At 40.7% G+C, this 18,015-nt stretch overlaps 1 protein-coding gene across 1 annotated transcript in view; it reads left to right on the top strand.

The window, feature by feature from the left end:
• The window catches only part of gna11b (guanine nucleotide binding protein (G protein), alpha 11b (Gq class)), a 54,258-nt gene that overhangs the window by 25,583 nt on the left and 10,660 nt on the right, over positions 1–18,015 (top strand). The window contains exons 2-4 of the mRNA XM_039684344.2: positions 5,143–5,327; positions 9,082–9,236; positions 16,771–16,899. Coding sequence (XP_039540278.1) covers positions 5,143–5,327; positions 9,082–9,236; positions 16,771–16,899 — 469 coding nt within the window. The remainder of the gene's footprint in view (positions 1–5,142; positions 5,328–9,081; positions 9,237–16,770; positions 16,900–18,015) is intronic.

The following is an 18,015-nucleotide window of genomic DNA, read 5'->3' as shown; positions in this document are numbered from 1 at the left end:
ATCGCTCTGCCTATCGTTGTATCGTTCCGTCTACCAATGTATCGTTCTGCCTATCGTTGTATCGTTCCGTCTACCGTTGTATCTTTCTGTCTATCGATGTATCGCTCTGCCTACCGTTGTATCTTTCTGTCTATCGTTGTATCGTTCCGTCTACCGATGTATCGTTCTGTCAATCTTTGTATCATTCTGTCAATCGCTGTATCGTTCCGTCTACCATTGTATCGTTCTGTCTATCGTTGTATCGTTCTGCCTATCGTTGTATCGTTCTGTCAATCGTATCGTTCTGCCTATCGTTGTATGGTTCTGTCAATCGTTGTATCGTTCTGTCTATCGTTGTATCATTCCGTCTACTGTTGCTCAGCTTGTTCAGAGTTTTGGCTTTGATTTTCTTGCAGTTTTAGAGTCCACCAGGTTTTGAAAAAATATATTTTTTTTATAAAATATGAATAATTTTTACGTTTCATAAACTCAACCTTAAATAACTTTATTTCTGTTTCAGTTTCTTAATTTATTTAACTTCTACAAAAATCTGCCAAATGTCCTATTAAAAACAAGACCAATCTTACATCTATATTCGAAAGCATTCTTGAATTACAACCATTTAAGTTTGGATTGTGCATTTTCATGTTTATTCAAAAAAGGGCGGTGACACTTACAGTAAGAGGTTTTAACATTGTCTGCATTTAGTGGCTTGGTGAGATCAGGGTCCAAATGTAAAGACACAGAATTTCAACCAGCACTAGTACGCATCCAAAAACCGAGATTCTGACGGTCAACTGATTGACTAAAAAAGTGCCAAAGATCACATTATATGACTAAAAGAGCTCATTCGAGAGATGCAGGACTGAGAGATGCTGATGTGTGTAGTATTTCTCTGACGGAAACCGAATGCACTAAAACAAACAAAGGGAAAGCATTGTTACCATAGCAACCAAATGACTGGCACTTTGAACCTTGAATGCAGATTATTTCTCCTTTAAAGCACTGCAAATATTTGTTATCAGACTTTCATTCACTTTGTAGTAACAGTTCAAAGAGGTATAGAAGAGTTTGTGTAATAATGCCGGATGTGCGTCTTTTAAAAAGATTTTCCACCTCATTGAAGGCATTGTGAACCTGGGTCCGTTTGGGTTAAAAGGTGTGCAGAGTTGGGAATGGCCTTTGGTCTTTACCCAATGTGTTGCTTCAGTCTTCATTTAATATCAACGCTGTCTCAGAGAAACAAGTTTAAAGTTGACTTTTTCTGTCCTTTAGGTTTGCTGTACAAGACACTCGGAGATGAGTCAGATACTCATTAGATACTGATCTATTTAACGTCAGACATTTCTAGAAGATTCCCTGCTACCTGAAATGAATCATGGGTCATTAGAGCCAAATCTCATCCATCTTTTGCCCAACTAAGCTTAGGTATTGTTTTTGGATGACCATCCTAAATGCCCGGTATCTAATGCCTGGAAAATGTTGTTGTTGTTTTTTTTTGTTTTTGTGATTGGGAAAATCCTCTTTTCGACCTTTTTCATTTCCTGGGTCTGTGAGCAACAAAACCATCTTTTCTGCTTTTGTTCTAAGACGCAATTACATTGTGGCATGTTGCTCGGCTGAAAGATAAAACAATTAAACCTGACGCGTGTTTTGCGTGTTGCACGTGAGTTTTAAATGATACTGTAATTTGATGCAGTTAGATTTGCATCTGTTTAGCATGGGAAGAAAATGCTGTTTGACCTGTTTGATATGAAGCACATTGACTCTCCAGGGATCCAGCCCTGTCATAACATAATCAGCACTGACCCATTAAAAACCAACTCTTCTTTTTGCTTTGGAAAAGCAGTGTAGACTTCTATGGTCTCTCTTTCGGTTAAACCTCGGGTGTTGCTACTTCAGTTGTCTAATGCATCACGTCTTAATGTGTTTCCATTTTGGACCTGCTACACAATCAGCGTGTTTAATGGTGATCTCCATTAGCATGAATGCACAGAGAAAAAAAGAGAAAAATAGCTTGTGCTTCTTTTTTATTTGGTACTTGTAATATCTGCAAAGAGGCGGTTCAATTTGACCTGTCCCATACAGTGTGACTGCACTATAAATGGAAAAGGAAGAGGAATTACTATGATCAAAATACATTTTATGACCATATATTTTGTCATATATTTTACATTACATTATAAACATGATGATAACATCATATATTTTTGTTATATTTGAGAATATATTTAAAAATGATAAAAATGAGTGAACAACAATGCAAATATATTTCAATGTATTTTGAATATATGCCACATATATTTTTGACACTATAAAATATATTTCAATATATTTCTTATGTGTATGGGTATGCTTGCGCTTTTTCACTGGCTTGATATATTTAAAATCACGTAGGACACTTTTTACTGGGAACATAAGACAATTGGCATTATCAGGACCCACAAATATTCCCCCATTGCATTATTATACAGTAGGGCTGGGTGTTGAGATTTCGATTCACAAGCTTGCAATTCGATTCGATTTTGATTCGATTCGATTCAATATCGATTATTTTGGATATCAGTTACAATAAATGGCCATTTTTCTCAAGGGAATCAAATCTCTTAACTAATGCTGTAAACTACGGGAGTCTAGTTGTAGCCTATAGGCTTCATTAGCCTAATATGAAGGTAATAATTAACTGTTTTGTAGCTATACAAACACTTAAATTACACTTTTATTTATTTTTATAATAAGAAGATTATATGAAATATAAACATTTAAATGGTGGCTGTCATAAAAACTTGCCAGATTTATTAAAATATGCATTAAATATTAAAGAACATTAAGATTATAATGCATATGTAATATGGTGTAGCCTATAGATTTAGCAAAATGCTCCTCTCTAGAGTTATTTTTTCTAGCTGACTAACGAGTTTATGTGGGTTTTCTGAGGTAAATATGACGATACATGACATTGATTAGCTGTTTAACTGACGTCTTTCCACGGTTAAAAACGCTGATTGAGCGAATCAATGTGACATAATACGGATTTCGATAAGTTGTACTCTATCTTTTAACTCACTTTCAGATGTGTCATGTTTCTCTAATTCATGCTTATTTCGCGCTGTGACTGGTATTATTAACCCGGAAGAGAGCTCATCAGCTGCGCCAGAGCGATCTCACGCCACAGCGCCACAGCGCCAAAACGCTATTTATGTTTTTGAATTTCTAAAGAAAATGGACGTAATTTGAAAATTGAGACTTTGTTTCATATCAATAGTAACAAAGGACAAAGATTATTGCGATTTTTTTTCGATGCGCGCAGCCGCGATACAACGTTCCATTCATTCAAATGAAACAGGATGACTAATCGATTCTTGAGATTTAAGAATCGATATCGGTTCGTAAAAATGAGAATCGATTAATATCGAGAAATCGATATTTATTACCCAGCCCTATTATACATTATATTCAACATTATATATAGGCGTTTAATGAAAATGAATGAAAAGATTTTTTTCTAACTACAATTTTTGGGTGAACTGTCCACGATATACAGTATATTGCTGCATTTTTCTAGGACGATATTCTAACACCCCTACCTGATGGACAAAAAAAGTGCGGTAGATTTTGTGTAGCGAAGTAGAGTTGAAAGCTTCCACCGCAGCTTTAACCGCAGCACCATATTTACATTCCTCAGAGCCTCCAGAATTTTTCAAGAACCGACTAGGATTTGGCTTTATTTGTGCAGATATGCTCGTGCCCCTTCGCTGATCGGTTCACTTCCTGCTGTCACAGAGGGGATGAAGGACTTTTCTCATTCTGAAAAGCAGCCTTCATCCGAAATCCTCACTCAGTTGAACCGAGAAGCAAAGCAGGAGTGTTATGTAACGAGAGACCGGGAAGGAGAAAGAGCTTTTAATTGTGTGTAAAAGAGAGGAAGTCAGGGGTGACGTTTTGTTTGAGAGGTTTGTTGTTCGAGGTGAGTGGGGACAACAGCAAAAATGTCTCTCACTAGGTTTGTGTTTCCGGCGTTAGAGATATGTCTGTGGTTTTCCAACCAAAACCTACACAAAGTTTTCACCTCCTTCTACTGTGGCGACAGTTTGAGCAATGATGCTTTACACTCTTAAAGGGACAGTTCACCCAAAAATGAAAGTTATGTCATCATTTACTCATTTACTGAGTTTCTTTCTTCTGCTGAACACAAAGGAAGATATTTTGAAGAATGTTTGTAACCAAACAGTTGTGAAGTTCTCTGCGATGGAAAAGAGCGAAGGGGCGTCGTCTATGGTTAAACTTTGCAATTAATCCGTAAATCACATGTGTGCCGAACCGTGGGGACTGGTCCTTATAGATCAGGGATTAACTATGATCTGTTGCACCCCTAATATTGGATTTGACTGTTATAGTATAATTTGTCAATACAAGACCCTTCCTCAGTATTATATATAATTCCAGGGGTTTATTAGAAAAAAATCAAAATAATATAATCCAGGACTTATTGTGCATGTTTGTTGTGCTCCCTTTTTTCCTCATTGAATGCCCTGTTTCATTTGGAAATGATGCAGAATTACAGTGTGTATGTTGACTTTAATCCCTGTCTGAGTATGTGTGTGTGGGCGAGTTCACATGTGTGACGGATCATACCAACCCTTTTGAAGTTTAGACTGTACACTGGGCTTCACACACATTCAACATGGCATTACTGAAACGCATGGCATTAATGAAACCTAGAGGTTCCCTAACTTAGATGTTAAATACCCCCTTAGATTTTAAGTTATTTCAATAGTTTAACAACATGTACATATATTCTAATGTTGGTTAATGGTGAAATGCAGGTCAGCAAATCAAATATTGTTATATTAAATAGTAAATACAAATATATGAATGAAAGGACAATTATACAGGCAAAATAAATTACATGAATGTGAGTCATGCAGTTGTTTTTTCTAAAATAGACTCGGATGTTGTTGTAAGGAGCAGCAGCCAACATAGCAAAGGCACATATTTGCTCTCATTGACTGATTTTTTTCTCAATTGAACAATGAAGTGTACTGATGTGCTGCCACATTGGGACCAAACCCTCTGAACGGATGATCATGAATGAAGAATGCTGTGTATGTACCTGTGGTCTTTCGATATAAATCTGACCTCTGACCTTTCTCTCTGGTCTAGGCACGGGTGAGAGCGGCAAGAGTACGTTCATCAAACAGATGCGTATCATCCATGGCACCGGGTACACAGACGAGGACAAACGTGGCTTCACCAAGCTGGTGTACCAGAACATCTTCACCTCCATGCAGGCCATGATCCGCGCCACCGAGAACTTGAAAATCGGCTACAAGTACGAGCAGAACAAGGTTAGAATGGTTCATGTTGAGCATTTCAGTTGTGGTTAGCAGACAGTTTTAAAGCATTTAAGGCTCAATCTGATGAAAGCATCTAGGTCATGTTTCACCCCTAAATCATTTTCTTTTGCATTATTCATTTCCTGTCAAATTCTTTATGCAGAGTAATGTTTTGTTTCTTTTTTTTGATCGACACAAAGACTTCACAAACAGTCTTTTGGATAAGTTTGTGATGGATTTCATGGTGTTTTTCTGTTTTGGCCCTAAACAGTTTTATTTTCATATCCAGCCATTGGGAAAAGAAACTTAAGGGTTCATGTGGATGTATAAGGGTACATTTTAGTGATGGGGACGAGACCGCCTATGCCGAGTCCGAGTCAAGGCCGAGTCTTTAAAGGGTCGAGTCCGAGTATTTGAAGGGTCGAGTCCGAGTCAAGACCGAGTCTTTGAAGGGTCGAGTCCGAGTCAAGACCGAGTCTTTGGAGGGTCGAGTCCGAGTCAAGACCGAGTCTTTAAAGGGTCGAGTCCGAGTCAAGACAGAGTCTTTAAAGGGTCGAGTCCGAGTCAAGACCGAGTCTTTGGAGGGTCGAGTCCGAGTCAAGACCGAGTCTTTGAAGGGTCGAGTCTGAGTCAAGACAGAGTCTTTGAAGGGTCGAGTCCGAGTCAAGACCGAGTCTTTGGAGGGTCGAGTCCGAGTCAAGACCGAGTCTTTAAAGGGTCGAGTCCGAGTCAAGACCGAGTCTTTGGAGGGTCGAGTCCGAGTCAAGACCGAGTCTTTGAAGGGTCGAGTCCGAGTCAAGACAGAGTCTTTGAAGGGTCGAGTCCGGGTCGAGGCCGAGTCTTTCAAGTGTCGAGTCCGAGTCGAGACCGAGTCTTTGAAGGGTCGAGTCCGAGTCAAGACCGAGTCTTTGGAGGGTCGAGTCCGAGTCAAGACCGAGTCTTTGGAGGGTCGAGTCCGAGTCAAGACCGAGTCTTTGAAGGGTCGAGTCCGAGTCAAGACCGAGTCTTTGGAGGGTCGAGTCCGAGTCAAGACCGAGTCTTTGAAGTGTCGAGTCCGAGTTGAGACCGAGTCTTTGAAGGGTCGAGTCCGAGTCAAGACCGAGTCTTTGAAGGGTCGAGTCCGAGTCAAGACCGAGTCTTTGAAGGGTCGAGTCCGAGTCAAGACCGAGTCTTTGGAGGGTCGAGTCCGAGTCAAGACCGAGTCTTTGAAGGGTCGAGTCCGAGTCGAGACCGAGTCTTTGAAGTGTCGAGTCCGAGTCGAGACCGAGTCTTTGAAGTGTCGAGTCCGAGTCGAGACCGAGTCTTTGAAGGGTCGAGTCCGAGTCGAGACCGAGTCTTTGAAGTGTCGAGTCCGAGTCAAGACCGAGTCTTTGAAGGGTCGAGTCCGAGTCAAGACCGAGTCTTTGAAGGGTCGAGTCCGAGTCAAGACCGAGTCTTTGAAGGGTCGAGTCCGAGTCAAGACCGAGTCTTTGAAGGGTCGAGTCCGAGTCAAGACCGAGTCTTTGAAGGGTCGAGTCCGAGTCAAGACCGAGTCTTTGAAGGGTCGAGTCCGAGTCGAGACCGAGTCTTTGAAGTGTCGAGTCCGAGTTGAGACCGAGTCTTTGGAGGGTCGAGTCCGAGTCGAGACCGAGTCTTTGAAGTGTTGAGTCCGAGTCAAGACCGAGTCTTTGGAGGGTCGAGTCCGAGTCAAGACCGAGTCTTTGAAGGGTCGAGTCCGAGTCAAGACCGAGTCTTTGAAGGGTCAAGGCCGAGTCTTTGGAGGGTCGAGTCCGAGTCGAGACCGAGTCTTTGAAGGGTCGAGTCCGAGTCAAGACCGAGTCTTTGGAGGGTCGAGTCCGAGTCGAGACCGAGTCTTTGAAGGGTCGAGTCCGAGTCAAGACCGAGTCTTTGGAGGGTCGAGTCCGAGTCAAGACCGAGTCTTTGAAGGGTCGAGTCCGAGTCAAGACCGAGTCTTTGAAGGGTCGAGTCCGAGTCAAGACCGAGTCTTTGGAGGGTCAAGTCCGAGTCAAGACCGAGTCTTTGAAGGGTCGAGTCCGAGTCGAGACCGAGTCTTTGAAGTGTCGAGTCCGAGTTGAGACCGAGTCTTTGGAGGGTCGAGTCCGAGTCGAGACCGAGTCTTTGAAGGGTCAAGTTCGGGTCGAGGCCGAGTCTTTGAAGTGTCGAGTCCGAGTTGAGACCGAGTCCTTGAAGTGTCGAGTCCGAGTTGAGACCGAGTCTTTGAAGGGTCGAGTCAGAGTCGAGACCGAGTCTTTGAAGTGTCGAGTCCGAGTCGAGACCGAGTCTTTGAAGGGTCGAGTCCGAGTCGAGACCGAGTCTTTGAAGGGTCGAGTCCGAGTCGAGACCGAGTCTTTGAAGGGTCGAGTCCGAGTCGAGACCGAGTCTTTGAAGGGTCGAGTCCGAGTCGAGACCGAGTCTTTGAAGTGTCGAGTCCGAGTCGAGACCGAGTCTTTGAAGTGTCGAGTCCGAGTCGAGACCGAGTCAAGACCGAGTCTTTGAAGGGTCGAGTCCGAGTCGAGACCGAGTCTTTGAAGGGTCGAGTCCGAGTCGAGACCGAGTCTTTGAAGGGTCGAGTCCGAGTCGAGACCGAGTCTTTGAAGGGTCGAGTCCGAGTCGAGACCGAGTCTTTGAAGGGTCGAGTCCGAGTCGAGACCGAGTCTTTGGAGGGTCGAGTCCGAGTCGAGGCCGAGTCTTTGAAGTGTCGAGTTCGAGTCAAGACCGAGTCTTTGAAGGGTCGAGTCCGGGTCGAGGCCGAGTCTTTGAAGTGTCGATTCCGAGTTGAGACCGAGTATTTGGAGGGTCGAGTCCGAGTCAAGACCGAGTCTTTGAAGTGTCGAGTCCGAGTTGAGACCGAGTCTTTGGAGGGTCGAGTCCGAGTCGAGACCGAGTCTTTGAAGTGTCGAGTCCGAGTCGAGACCGAGTCTTTGAAGTGTCGAGTCCGGGTCGAGGCCGAGTCTTTGAAGTGTCGAGTCCGAGTCGAGACTGAGTCTTTGGATGGTCGAGTCCGAGTCGAGACCGAGTCTTTGAAGTGTTGAGTCCGGGTCGAGGCCGAGTCTTTGAAGTGTCGAGTCCGAGTCGAGACCGAGTCTTTGAAGTGTCGAGTCCGGGTCGAGGGCGAGTCTTTGAAGTGTCGAGTCCGAGTCGAGACCGAGTCTTTGAAGTGTCGAGTCCGAGTCGAGACCGAGTCTTTGAAGTGTCGAGTCCGGGTCGAGGCCGAGTCTTTGAAGTGTCGAGTCCGAGTCGAGACTGAGTCTTTGGATGGTCGAGTCCGAGTCGAGACCGAGTCTTTGAAGTGTTGAGTCCGGGTCGAGGCCGAGTCTTTGAAGTGTCGAGTCCGAGTCGAGACCGAGTCTTTGAAGTGTCGATTCCGAGTTGAGACCGAGTATTTGGAGGGTCGAGTCCGAGTCAAGACCGAGTCTTTGAAGTGTCGAGTCCGAGTTGAGACCGAGTCTTTGGAGGGTCGAGTCCGAGTCGAGACCGAGTCTTTGAAGTGTCGAGTCCGAGTCGAGACCGAGTCTTTGAAGTGTCGAGTCCGAGTTGAGACCGAGTCTTTGGAGGGTCGAGTCCGAGTCGAGACCGAGTCTTTGAAGTGTCGAGTCCGAGTCGAGACCGAGTCTTTGAAGGGTCGAATCCGAGTCGAGACTTTGTGACAATTAAGTGCACTTCTTTTTCACATTGAATGTCAACCGCCCTATTGCATTGCTGTTTATCATCTATATTTTCTTCTGTCGGTTTTTGTCTTAAACTGTTGATCTGCTCTGGACTGCAGGCAAACGCTAATCTGGTGAAGGAGGTGGACATTGAGAAGGTGACGTCATTCGATCACCCCTACATTAATGCCATAAAGATGCTCTGGACAGATCCAGGCATTCAAGAGGCCTACGACAGACGCCGAGAGTACCAGCTTTCGGACTCCACTAAATAGTGAGTATATCTGTCATCATCTCTGTATTGAATATCCCCTAACAATTAAATGTATATATAATGGCTCGTTTCCACTGAGCGGTACGGTACGGTACAGTTCGGTACGGTACGCAATTATTTGCGTTTCCACTGTCAAAAGTTGTCAATGGTACCAAAAAGCCGAACCGTACCGTACCACTTTTTGGGTACCCTTCCGTTGGGGTACGTAGCACAGTGGAAGGGTAATAAAAGGTGGAGCTAGACTCACTGTAGAACAGTGATTGGTTGACAGAGTATCGTCACTTGCGCGTGCTAAAAGGGCATTAGAAGCGCCATTTTTTAATATACAGTTGAATTATAATACGGTTATTGTGTCACAAAATGTAGTTCTAAGAGTTTTTCAGGTGAGAATGTAGTTTTTTAAAGCTCAAATCTGTGGTTTATTTATAGATTTATGATAATTTGACTGCAATCACCAGACGCTCGGGAACAGCCTTTCCTCGGCTAGTCATTCTGATGTTTGCCACTGACTCTGACGTCTCTGTAGTGGTTAAACAAGATATAATTTGTCTTGTATAGACCTAACAGGCGATCTTTGGTCTCGTGAATCTATAATTCGTTCCCTGGCCAATAGTTTTGGCAGAAGGCTAGGTGAAGTTTCAGCTATTTGAGCGCTGAATTTGTATATTTGACTGAATTGTTTGCGTTATGTTATTAAAGCTTTACTGTATAGCTTTTTGTACCTTTTACTTCTACTTTTATAATGGCTATCATTGATAAAACTGAAATTCAACAAAAAGAGATAGTTTTGCCATTTTTTATTTTATTACAAGATCATTTGTAATGTTGTTTATTGCAACGTTTGTACCAATGCAATATGCAATACATTACATATTACCTGGAATATGTTTCATATTTTTAAATTTCAACGAAAAGAGGCAGGGTTGTGTTTTATATTTAGATTTGTTATAAATATACCGTACATGCAGTGAATATAATCTACCTGAACCACATTTGTGTGCTTATAATGTTTAATATGTATTTAAATGAAATCGAAAGATAGCAGAGTGGTGTTTTATTAAATTTTTAGTTTTATTGTTGCCTAAAATGTACATACAGAGATAACCGGAGTTGCAGAGCGTTCAAGAACGCGCTGTTCCATTAGCAGAATTGCTGGCCTCGCATCCTCGAGTCATTCTCCTGAGTCGGACTTTGCGTTGGCTACTTGGTATTGTGAAACGCCTAATTCCAGCGCTTGTTTCTTGTGACAAACATGCCGAGAAGCAAGAACAAGATCTGCTGTATGTCATCCATTGTTGTTTACTATGCCACTGTCTTCGCGCGGAAATGACGTCGATCGCTTCTTTCTGGCAAACGCCACGCCTATCAAGTAAAGGTACTGTTGGCGGTGGAAACGCAAGCCGGATCATGGTTTACCGACCAGAACCGTTCTGTATTGTACTATACCATACCGCTCAGTGGAAACGAGCCATAATATATTATATTTAAAGTCAACATACTTTCTCAATACATTCCTGGTCATATTGTAAATGGTCATTGGTGCATGTTTGTTCATCTGGAAATCTGTCATCATTCATGCTCATGCACTAAATCTTTAATCGCTGATAATCTTGAAATGATCAATGAGTCTATGAGAATTTGTCATTCAACAGTTGATGATTCATCAACCGGTCATTCAGACTGATTTTGTGAGCTGAATCACCTGATTCTTTGAAAAGATTAGATTTTTAAAGGTCAGTTTGAATTATGCTATTGCTCATAATAATAATATAATAATAATAAACTTTATTTTATATAGCGCCTTTAAAAGTTGTATCTCAAAGCTCTTTGAGCTTTTGACATCTTGGTCATCATATTATAAGAATATCCTGTAAGTTTCAGAACTGAAAACGTCCTTGTTAGTCCAATAAAAGCTTTTATTGACACCAGCCTCAGAAAACGACTCGTTTTTCAAAGAGGGGAACTATGACGTCAAAGAGGATAAAACACCACCCCCCGCAGAAGAAGATCGACGCCTACTTCAACACGGCCGGTTTAGCCCCGCCCACCAATTCGCGCATTAAACACATAGCTAAATAACATAGATCCCTACCTCGTGATGACAAACCGGAGTGAGCTACTGAGCAATACAAAATATTGTGCAGCGCCTGGTTGTGGAGGAAGACAGTCGCTGCATAAGCGAGTGAGTTGAAACTCATTATAATATGCAAAACTGTTATCCACTCACAGAAGTGGGCGTTTACTTCCAAGTCTTCAGTGCGAGACGCCCACAAAAAGCGAGCGTTTTTGAGCTAGGCTCAAAACTTGGGTAGAAAATAGCCTATTGTTTATTCATTTTGATGTTTTTGAATGCAAAAACCAAGCGAACATTTTAAGTTGACCTCAGACAAGAATATAAAAAAAATTAAAAAGCCAGCTCATGACCCCTTTAAGTAAATTAAAATTAAAATGAAAACTAAATAAATAGTCATACAATCCAAAATCATTTGAAAGACATAGAGAAGAAGGAAAAAACTGATGAATGGGAATGATTTTTAGTAAATAACTCACACAAGGCAATCATGTGACTTCAGAAGATTTACAATACAGCACACGAGTCACATGGATAACTTTATTGGTGCATTTGTGTCCTGTTTAGAGCTGGAAAGCCTGCATTCCTATTCTTTGTAATTTTATGGTAAAATGACCAATACAATTTCGGAAAAAAAATTTCCGTGAAAGAATGAAACAACCGAAGAGTAATAAATAAGTAAATGCATTGCCATTTTTGGGTGAACTATTTCTTTAATGGTAGACAATGTCCAAGATGTTATGAAATCTGGAAAAAGAAGGGGAAAAAATCTATTTGTATTTAGAAACAACATGTCTTCCAGCTTGTGCAACCCACACAAATCAATTAATCTCTCATGAACGACGTGCTTCAGTGTTTCGTGGTCCTTTTTCTGAATGGGTTTGTGTCCGTGTCTCTCTGATGATCTGATTGACCAGTTTGGCGGCAGTCAGTCTTGTCCTATTTCTTTTACTGGCCCAATAAAATATGGAGCTTAGAGTATGTGTATGAACTTAGTGTATGAAGCTTGGAGTCGCTCGTTGGCATCCTGTGAATCATACCACCTGCTGGTTTGTTGGGGTAATACAGGTCACATCAGTACAGTAGAAATATCTGAGATTTACCCAAAATCAAATAACAAAACTAGAAACAGACTTGTTTATATAATATTTCAATTAATTTCTGATCTTGTTCTGAGTCGTCAACAGTAAATATTTTGCTACAAGATGCAAAGGAATCAAAATGAATCAGTGGATCTTTTTTTTAATGAACCAGTGCACACAAATGAATCAGACCTGTTCTACGAAAGAATTGTTTGATTTTTGATTTAATAGTTTCACTTGTTTATTTCTTCAGTTCTGTAGATATAATCTATAATATTTTAATTATTTTTCAAAACAAGTACATTGTAGTTCAATTGGTAAAATGGGATGCAGATCTCATTTCAAGTATTTATTTCAGAGATGGTAGCATTTGGCCATTTTTTCTGAATTAAACATGCCACGTAATGAGGTCATGTGACAACGGTGTAGCAGACTGCTGTTTGTTTATTGTTGCATACTGCTTTGCATGCTATGCAATATATTCATATACCACATACATCACAGTATACTATTTCAAGAAAAGTAGAGCGAGACAAAAAATATTTATGCAATAATACAAATTTCAAAACCTTGTATGCTATGTTGTGACCCTCACTAAATTTGTCACATGAAACTATTTAGCATATGCAAATCACAGATTATTTAAATTATGCATTTTTTTTTCTATAAATTAATACAATTTACGTTATTATTGTATTATTTTCGTTATTCTAATTCATTCTTTAATCTTATTTTTGCATGACATTAATGGGAAGAATTTTATATTCTGATGTTTTGATAGTGATTGATATTCTAAATAGTAAGCAAGCACTGCTTTGTTCGAGTCCTAGTTTCAGTTTTCCTTTTTGAATGAAGAAAATATACTGTTAATACCTGCCGATATAGACAGATATTTACTGACACGCAGGCGCAGAACACACAGTCGCCTTTAGTCCTATCGGTGTGTCAACTTTTATCGTCTCTAGTTCTTTGACGTCGGCTTGGTGTGTCCCGGGTTTTATGCGATTAAAGAAGTAAAAAGAAGGACTAAGAGAGTAAATCTCCAACGACAACTTGCAGTGCTACACATAGGCGGAGTTTGACATTCGAGCCAGGGGGGGCAAAAAAAACAAAACATGCTAAATAAACACATATTTATTTTTATCCCAAGAAAAAACAGTAAAACAATACACTGATATTTTATTGCCTTTATGTCATTGTAAACAGCTAGAACTTCGCATTAACAGCCACTTCGCGTCGCATCTTCGTTATAGGATCATGAAATGTGGACCACTTTTGCACTGTTAAAATATTATCTTCAACCTTAAAGTTTTCTTTCCTTTTTTCAAAACACATTCTGGCAATGATAATGATTAAAAAACTAGTTAAATTTCGCATTTATACTTCATGAATCATTGAAAAAATTTTAAGACACGGGATTAGGCTACCTATTGGTTTTGATGAGGGGAAAAAAAAACTTTACGAGTGCGGATGAGAACCTCAAACCTCCCGAGTCCTGGATCTGGACCATCACTGTATACACGAAAAAGGGGGTATATGCTTTATATACTCACTATACACATGAAAAAAGTGCTATACTCTGACATTGTGCTCATTTTTATTTATGCAATAAAGGGCGTATATACTTTATATACTCACTATACTCGGACATTGTGCTCATTTTTATTTATGTACATCAGGAGCTACAGAACATCGTCTTTCAAAACATGACCTACTCGAAAGAGAGAAAAAGAATGAATGCGTACCCAGCACTTGTGAAAATGCCCTTTCGAGTACGTCTCTGTCCCCAGCACATTTCAAATTGACGCCCATTTATCGCAGAAAAGCTTCTCTCAGAGTTAGATGACACAATCGACCAAGTGAGCGATAACTTAAAGAGATTGGGGTTGGTAGTTTTTTTACAGCTTTTTTAAGAAAATGCGATTACCCGTTTCAGCCACCGGGGGGGGGCAACGCTCCCCCTGCCCCCCCCGCAAACTCCGCGCCTGGTGCTACATATAATCAAGGCTGAGAATAGATCACAACGCCGCAGACAATGGCGACAAGTAAATGCCTTTAAAGGGATACTTCACCTCTGTATTTAAAATGGGTCATTTATGTAGAAGAAATGTGAATCTTACTACACTGAGAAAAGCCAGAAAATGTAATTTTGGCTTATGTGGATGAAAGACAACAACTCCCAGAATGCACTTGCTTCGCTGCCCTAGGAGACCACGCCTACCGGTAACAGAGCGCAGTAGTTAAACAACAAGTCTAGGCTACTAGTGAGTCTCCTTGCAGAGTCTGCTCGAAAATGTGTTTCGAGATCGGCCAAAATGTCCGGCATTCGGCTTTTGCGTTCTACAGTCGCCATTCATCACGTTTACTGTGGCGAGCGGGACGAGTGAGGGCCGCGGGAGAACGGCACGAGGCCGGTGGCGTGATTACCGATGAGCGACACCTGAGACGCCTGTGATTTTCTTAGCGATGTTAAAACACACATCAACCGATCACTTGTTTAGCGTTCACGTAAACACTACATTCAGATTCACCAATCGGAATGAATTCAGTTAGATTGAAACAAAAGCTGTGCATGTAAATGAATATCCACTCACAGAAGTGGGCGTTTACTTCCAAGTCTTCAGTGCGAGACGCCCATAAAAAGCGAGCGTTGAATGAATGGCGACTGCAGAAAGCAAAAGCTGAATCCCGGACATCGACGGCCGGACATGTCCGGGAAAAAGAGGATGGGAACCCCGACTACTCAGCTTTCTCCACAGAACAAGAGCCTGCTAGCTTAGCTTCCAAAAAAAGATGGCCAACACTATTCTGTGAGTGAGATCGCCCTCTATGGGCGGGTTGAGAACAGGCGAGACAGACCCACTACTGACTGTAGTCTTTAGCCTCTGGACAAAACATCCTCCGATGGCACAAAATGGCAATTTTTGCATCATCGGAGGATTTTTTTAAAGACAAAAAATACATAAATCTCTCGTCTCAGGGGGATATGAGGGTGGAAAGCACGGTAATTCAAAAATACTACAGGTTTTCTACTAATACAAAGCTTAAAGGGTTAGTTCACCCAAAAATGAAAATTAAGTCATTAATTACTCACCCCCATGCTGTACCAACCCCGTAAGACCTTCGTTCGTCTTCGGAACACAAATGAAGATATTTTTGATTAAATTTGAGAGCTGTATAACTACCACATTGGCTCCTAAGGGACTGCCTCTTGACGGCCCAGAAAGTCAATGAAGAAAATGTTTAAATATCCCAAGTGACTACCGTGGCTCAACTATATGTTTATCAAGCGACGCGAATACTTTTTGTGCGAAAAAACAAACAAAAATAACGAGTTTATTCGACTATTTCTTTTCTTCCTTGTAGGCCTGAACGAGAATTCCTTAGATTTCCACGACGCATGCGCGAGATTTGCGATCTGCTCACACCAGCTTACACTACTTCAGATCGCAATTCTCGCGCATGCGTCGTGGAAATCTAAGGAAGTCTCGTTTCTGGCCTACAAGGAAGAAAAGAAATAGTCGAATAAACTCGTTATTTTTGTTTGTTTTTTCGCACAAAAAGTATTCGCGTCGCTTGATAAACATATAGTTGAGCCACGGTAGTCACTTGAGATATTTAAACATTTTCTTCATTGACTTTTTGGGCCGTCAAGAGGCAGTCCCTTAGGAGCCAATGTGGTAGTTATACAGCTCTCAAATTTAATCAAAAATATCTTCATTTGTGTTCCGAAGACGAACGAAGGTCTTACGGGGTTGGTACAGCATGGGGGTGAGTAATTAATGACTTAATTTTCCTTTTTGGGTGAACTAACCCTTTAATGCTAAATCCTGAAGCATCCATTTAACATTAGCTTTCTATACATTTATGTCTTATCACTACCTGTTTTCCATGTTCGTATATGTAAACTGTGTGTTTACACGGCTTTTTAAAAATGTCGGGTGCCGTTGTTTCGCATGGCATGCGTTCGGCCATTCAATGTACACTTACGTCACTCGTTGCTAAAGTAGGAGCTAATTTAGTTCCCCATAAACTAAAATCATTCCCAATTCTCGTGGAGCAAAGCAGGTACATCCACCAATAGTTATAGAACTATGAAAATGTTACTCTGTGTTTTTATTCTCTTCAAATCAAATAAGTCAATAAAGAGATTTTCTCTAAAAGAACCTTAGTTTGACCACACACACACACACACACAAAAAAAGCATTTGTCTTCCCTATTTAGCCGTTGTGTTCTTTAGGTTGTCTCACAAGACAGCATAATAAGCATCCTCTGAGATCTGCTGACTGGGACGTCTGGAAACATCCTTTACCAAACCAGCCGCTTGTTATAAAAAGGGGTTAATGATGTTTTTATCTCTCTCCTTCTCTCTTTCTGTAGCTATCTAACTGATCTGGATCGGATCTCCGATTCCTCCTACCTTCCCACCCAGCAGGATGTTCTGAGGGTTCGAATCCCGACCACAGGGATTATTGAATACCCGTTCGACCTTCAAAGCATCATTTTCAGGTAGAGGACACAGGGCAATTATTAATCAGCTTTCGTTTGAAATTTAGGAAATGATTTTTTTTTGTCCCACTGAATGTAGGTTAGCGTCGAGAATACATCCACCGCTGGAGAGTTATTAATATTTTCCTGAGCTGAAGATGACTTTCTAGTGTGACCTACAAAGATCCAGTCACACCCACCATCAGTCAAAGTTGTCTTGGTTGTATTTTTCAAATGATTTGTTTGTCTTTATTGAGCCATCAAAACCCTCAGTTTCCTCTTGAGAGAGACGCAAAATTTATCACATGAAACTGTTCAGCATATGCAAATTATTTTAAAAAAAATTAAATTATGTGTAAAAATCAATACAATTTATTTATTTATAATAATAAATCTCATCGGCTCTCGTCGGCTGAAGCACAAATTTAAACGAGTATTAAAAAGTTTGTTTGATGTTTTTAAAGGAAGTCTTTTATGCTCAACAAGCATGCATTTAGTTGGTCACAAATACATTAATATGGTGAAATAATATTTCAAAGTAATTTCTATTTGAATATATTGTAAAATGTAGGGCTGTAACGATATGCGATATGAAACCGAAATCACACACTCGTCTCGTATCCACAAACCGAGTTATCCTTCCCGCCCTGATCCAATGCTACCACATCTTTAAATTACTATTAGTATTATTAGAAGTTAACATTATGAAATATATAGACTTACACCACAAAAATAGTTGAGGATAAATTCTTTAAAATTGGGCAATTCCAGTGTTATGGATGTGACATTTGCACTAAAAACTTGAAATATAATTCTCAGAAAATGCATTTAATACCAATCTATTGAAACGTCTGTTTATATATCCATACTCCCATAATAAAGGAGTCCAGATATTAGAAAAATATTAATCGACACATGCGTTTTATAATTAATGTGAGGGAAATACACATGCGTTACGGAAGAGACACAAAAAACTTTTAGATGGCAAAATATTTGTTAGTAATTCTATGAATTACACTGCACAAGCCAAAAGTTATTAGATCCCGACGATAAAGGATTTTGAAGGCTGATACCGATACAAATATTTTTGGGTTTTAAAATCCGATATATCGGCCGATATTTTTTTTTTATTAAATA

The sequence above is a fragment of the Pimephales promelas genome, chromosome 5, assembly GCF_988280905.1.
Source record: "Pimephales promelas chromosome 5, fPimPro1.hap1.1, whole genome shotgun sequence".
Taxonomy (NCBI): domain Eukaryota; kingdom Metazoa; phylum Chordata; class Actinopteri; order Cypriniformes; family Leuciscidae; genus Pimephales; species Pimephales promelas.
Note: the sequence above shows the minus strand (reverse complement) of the source record. Positions and strands in the feature narration are given on the sequence as shown.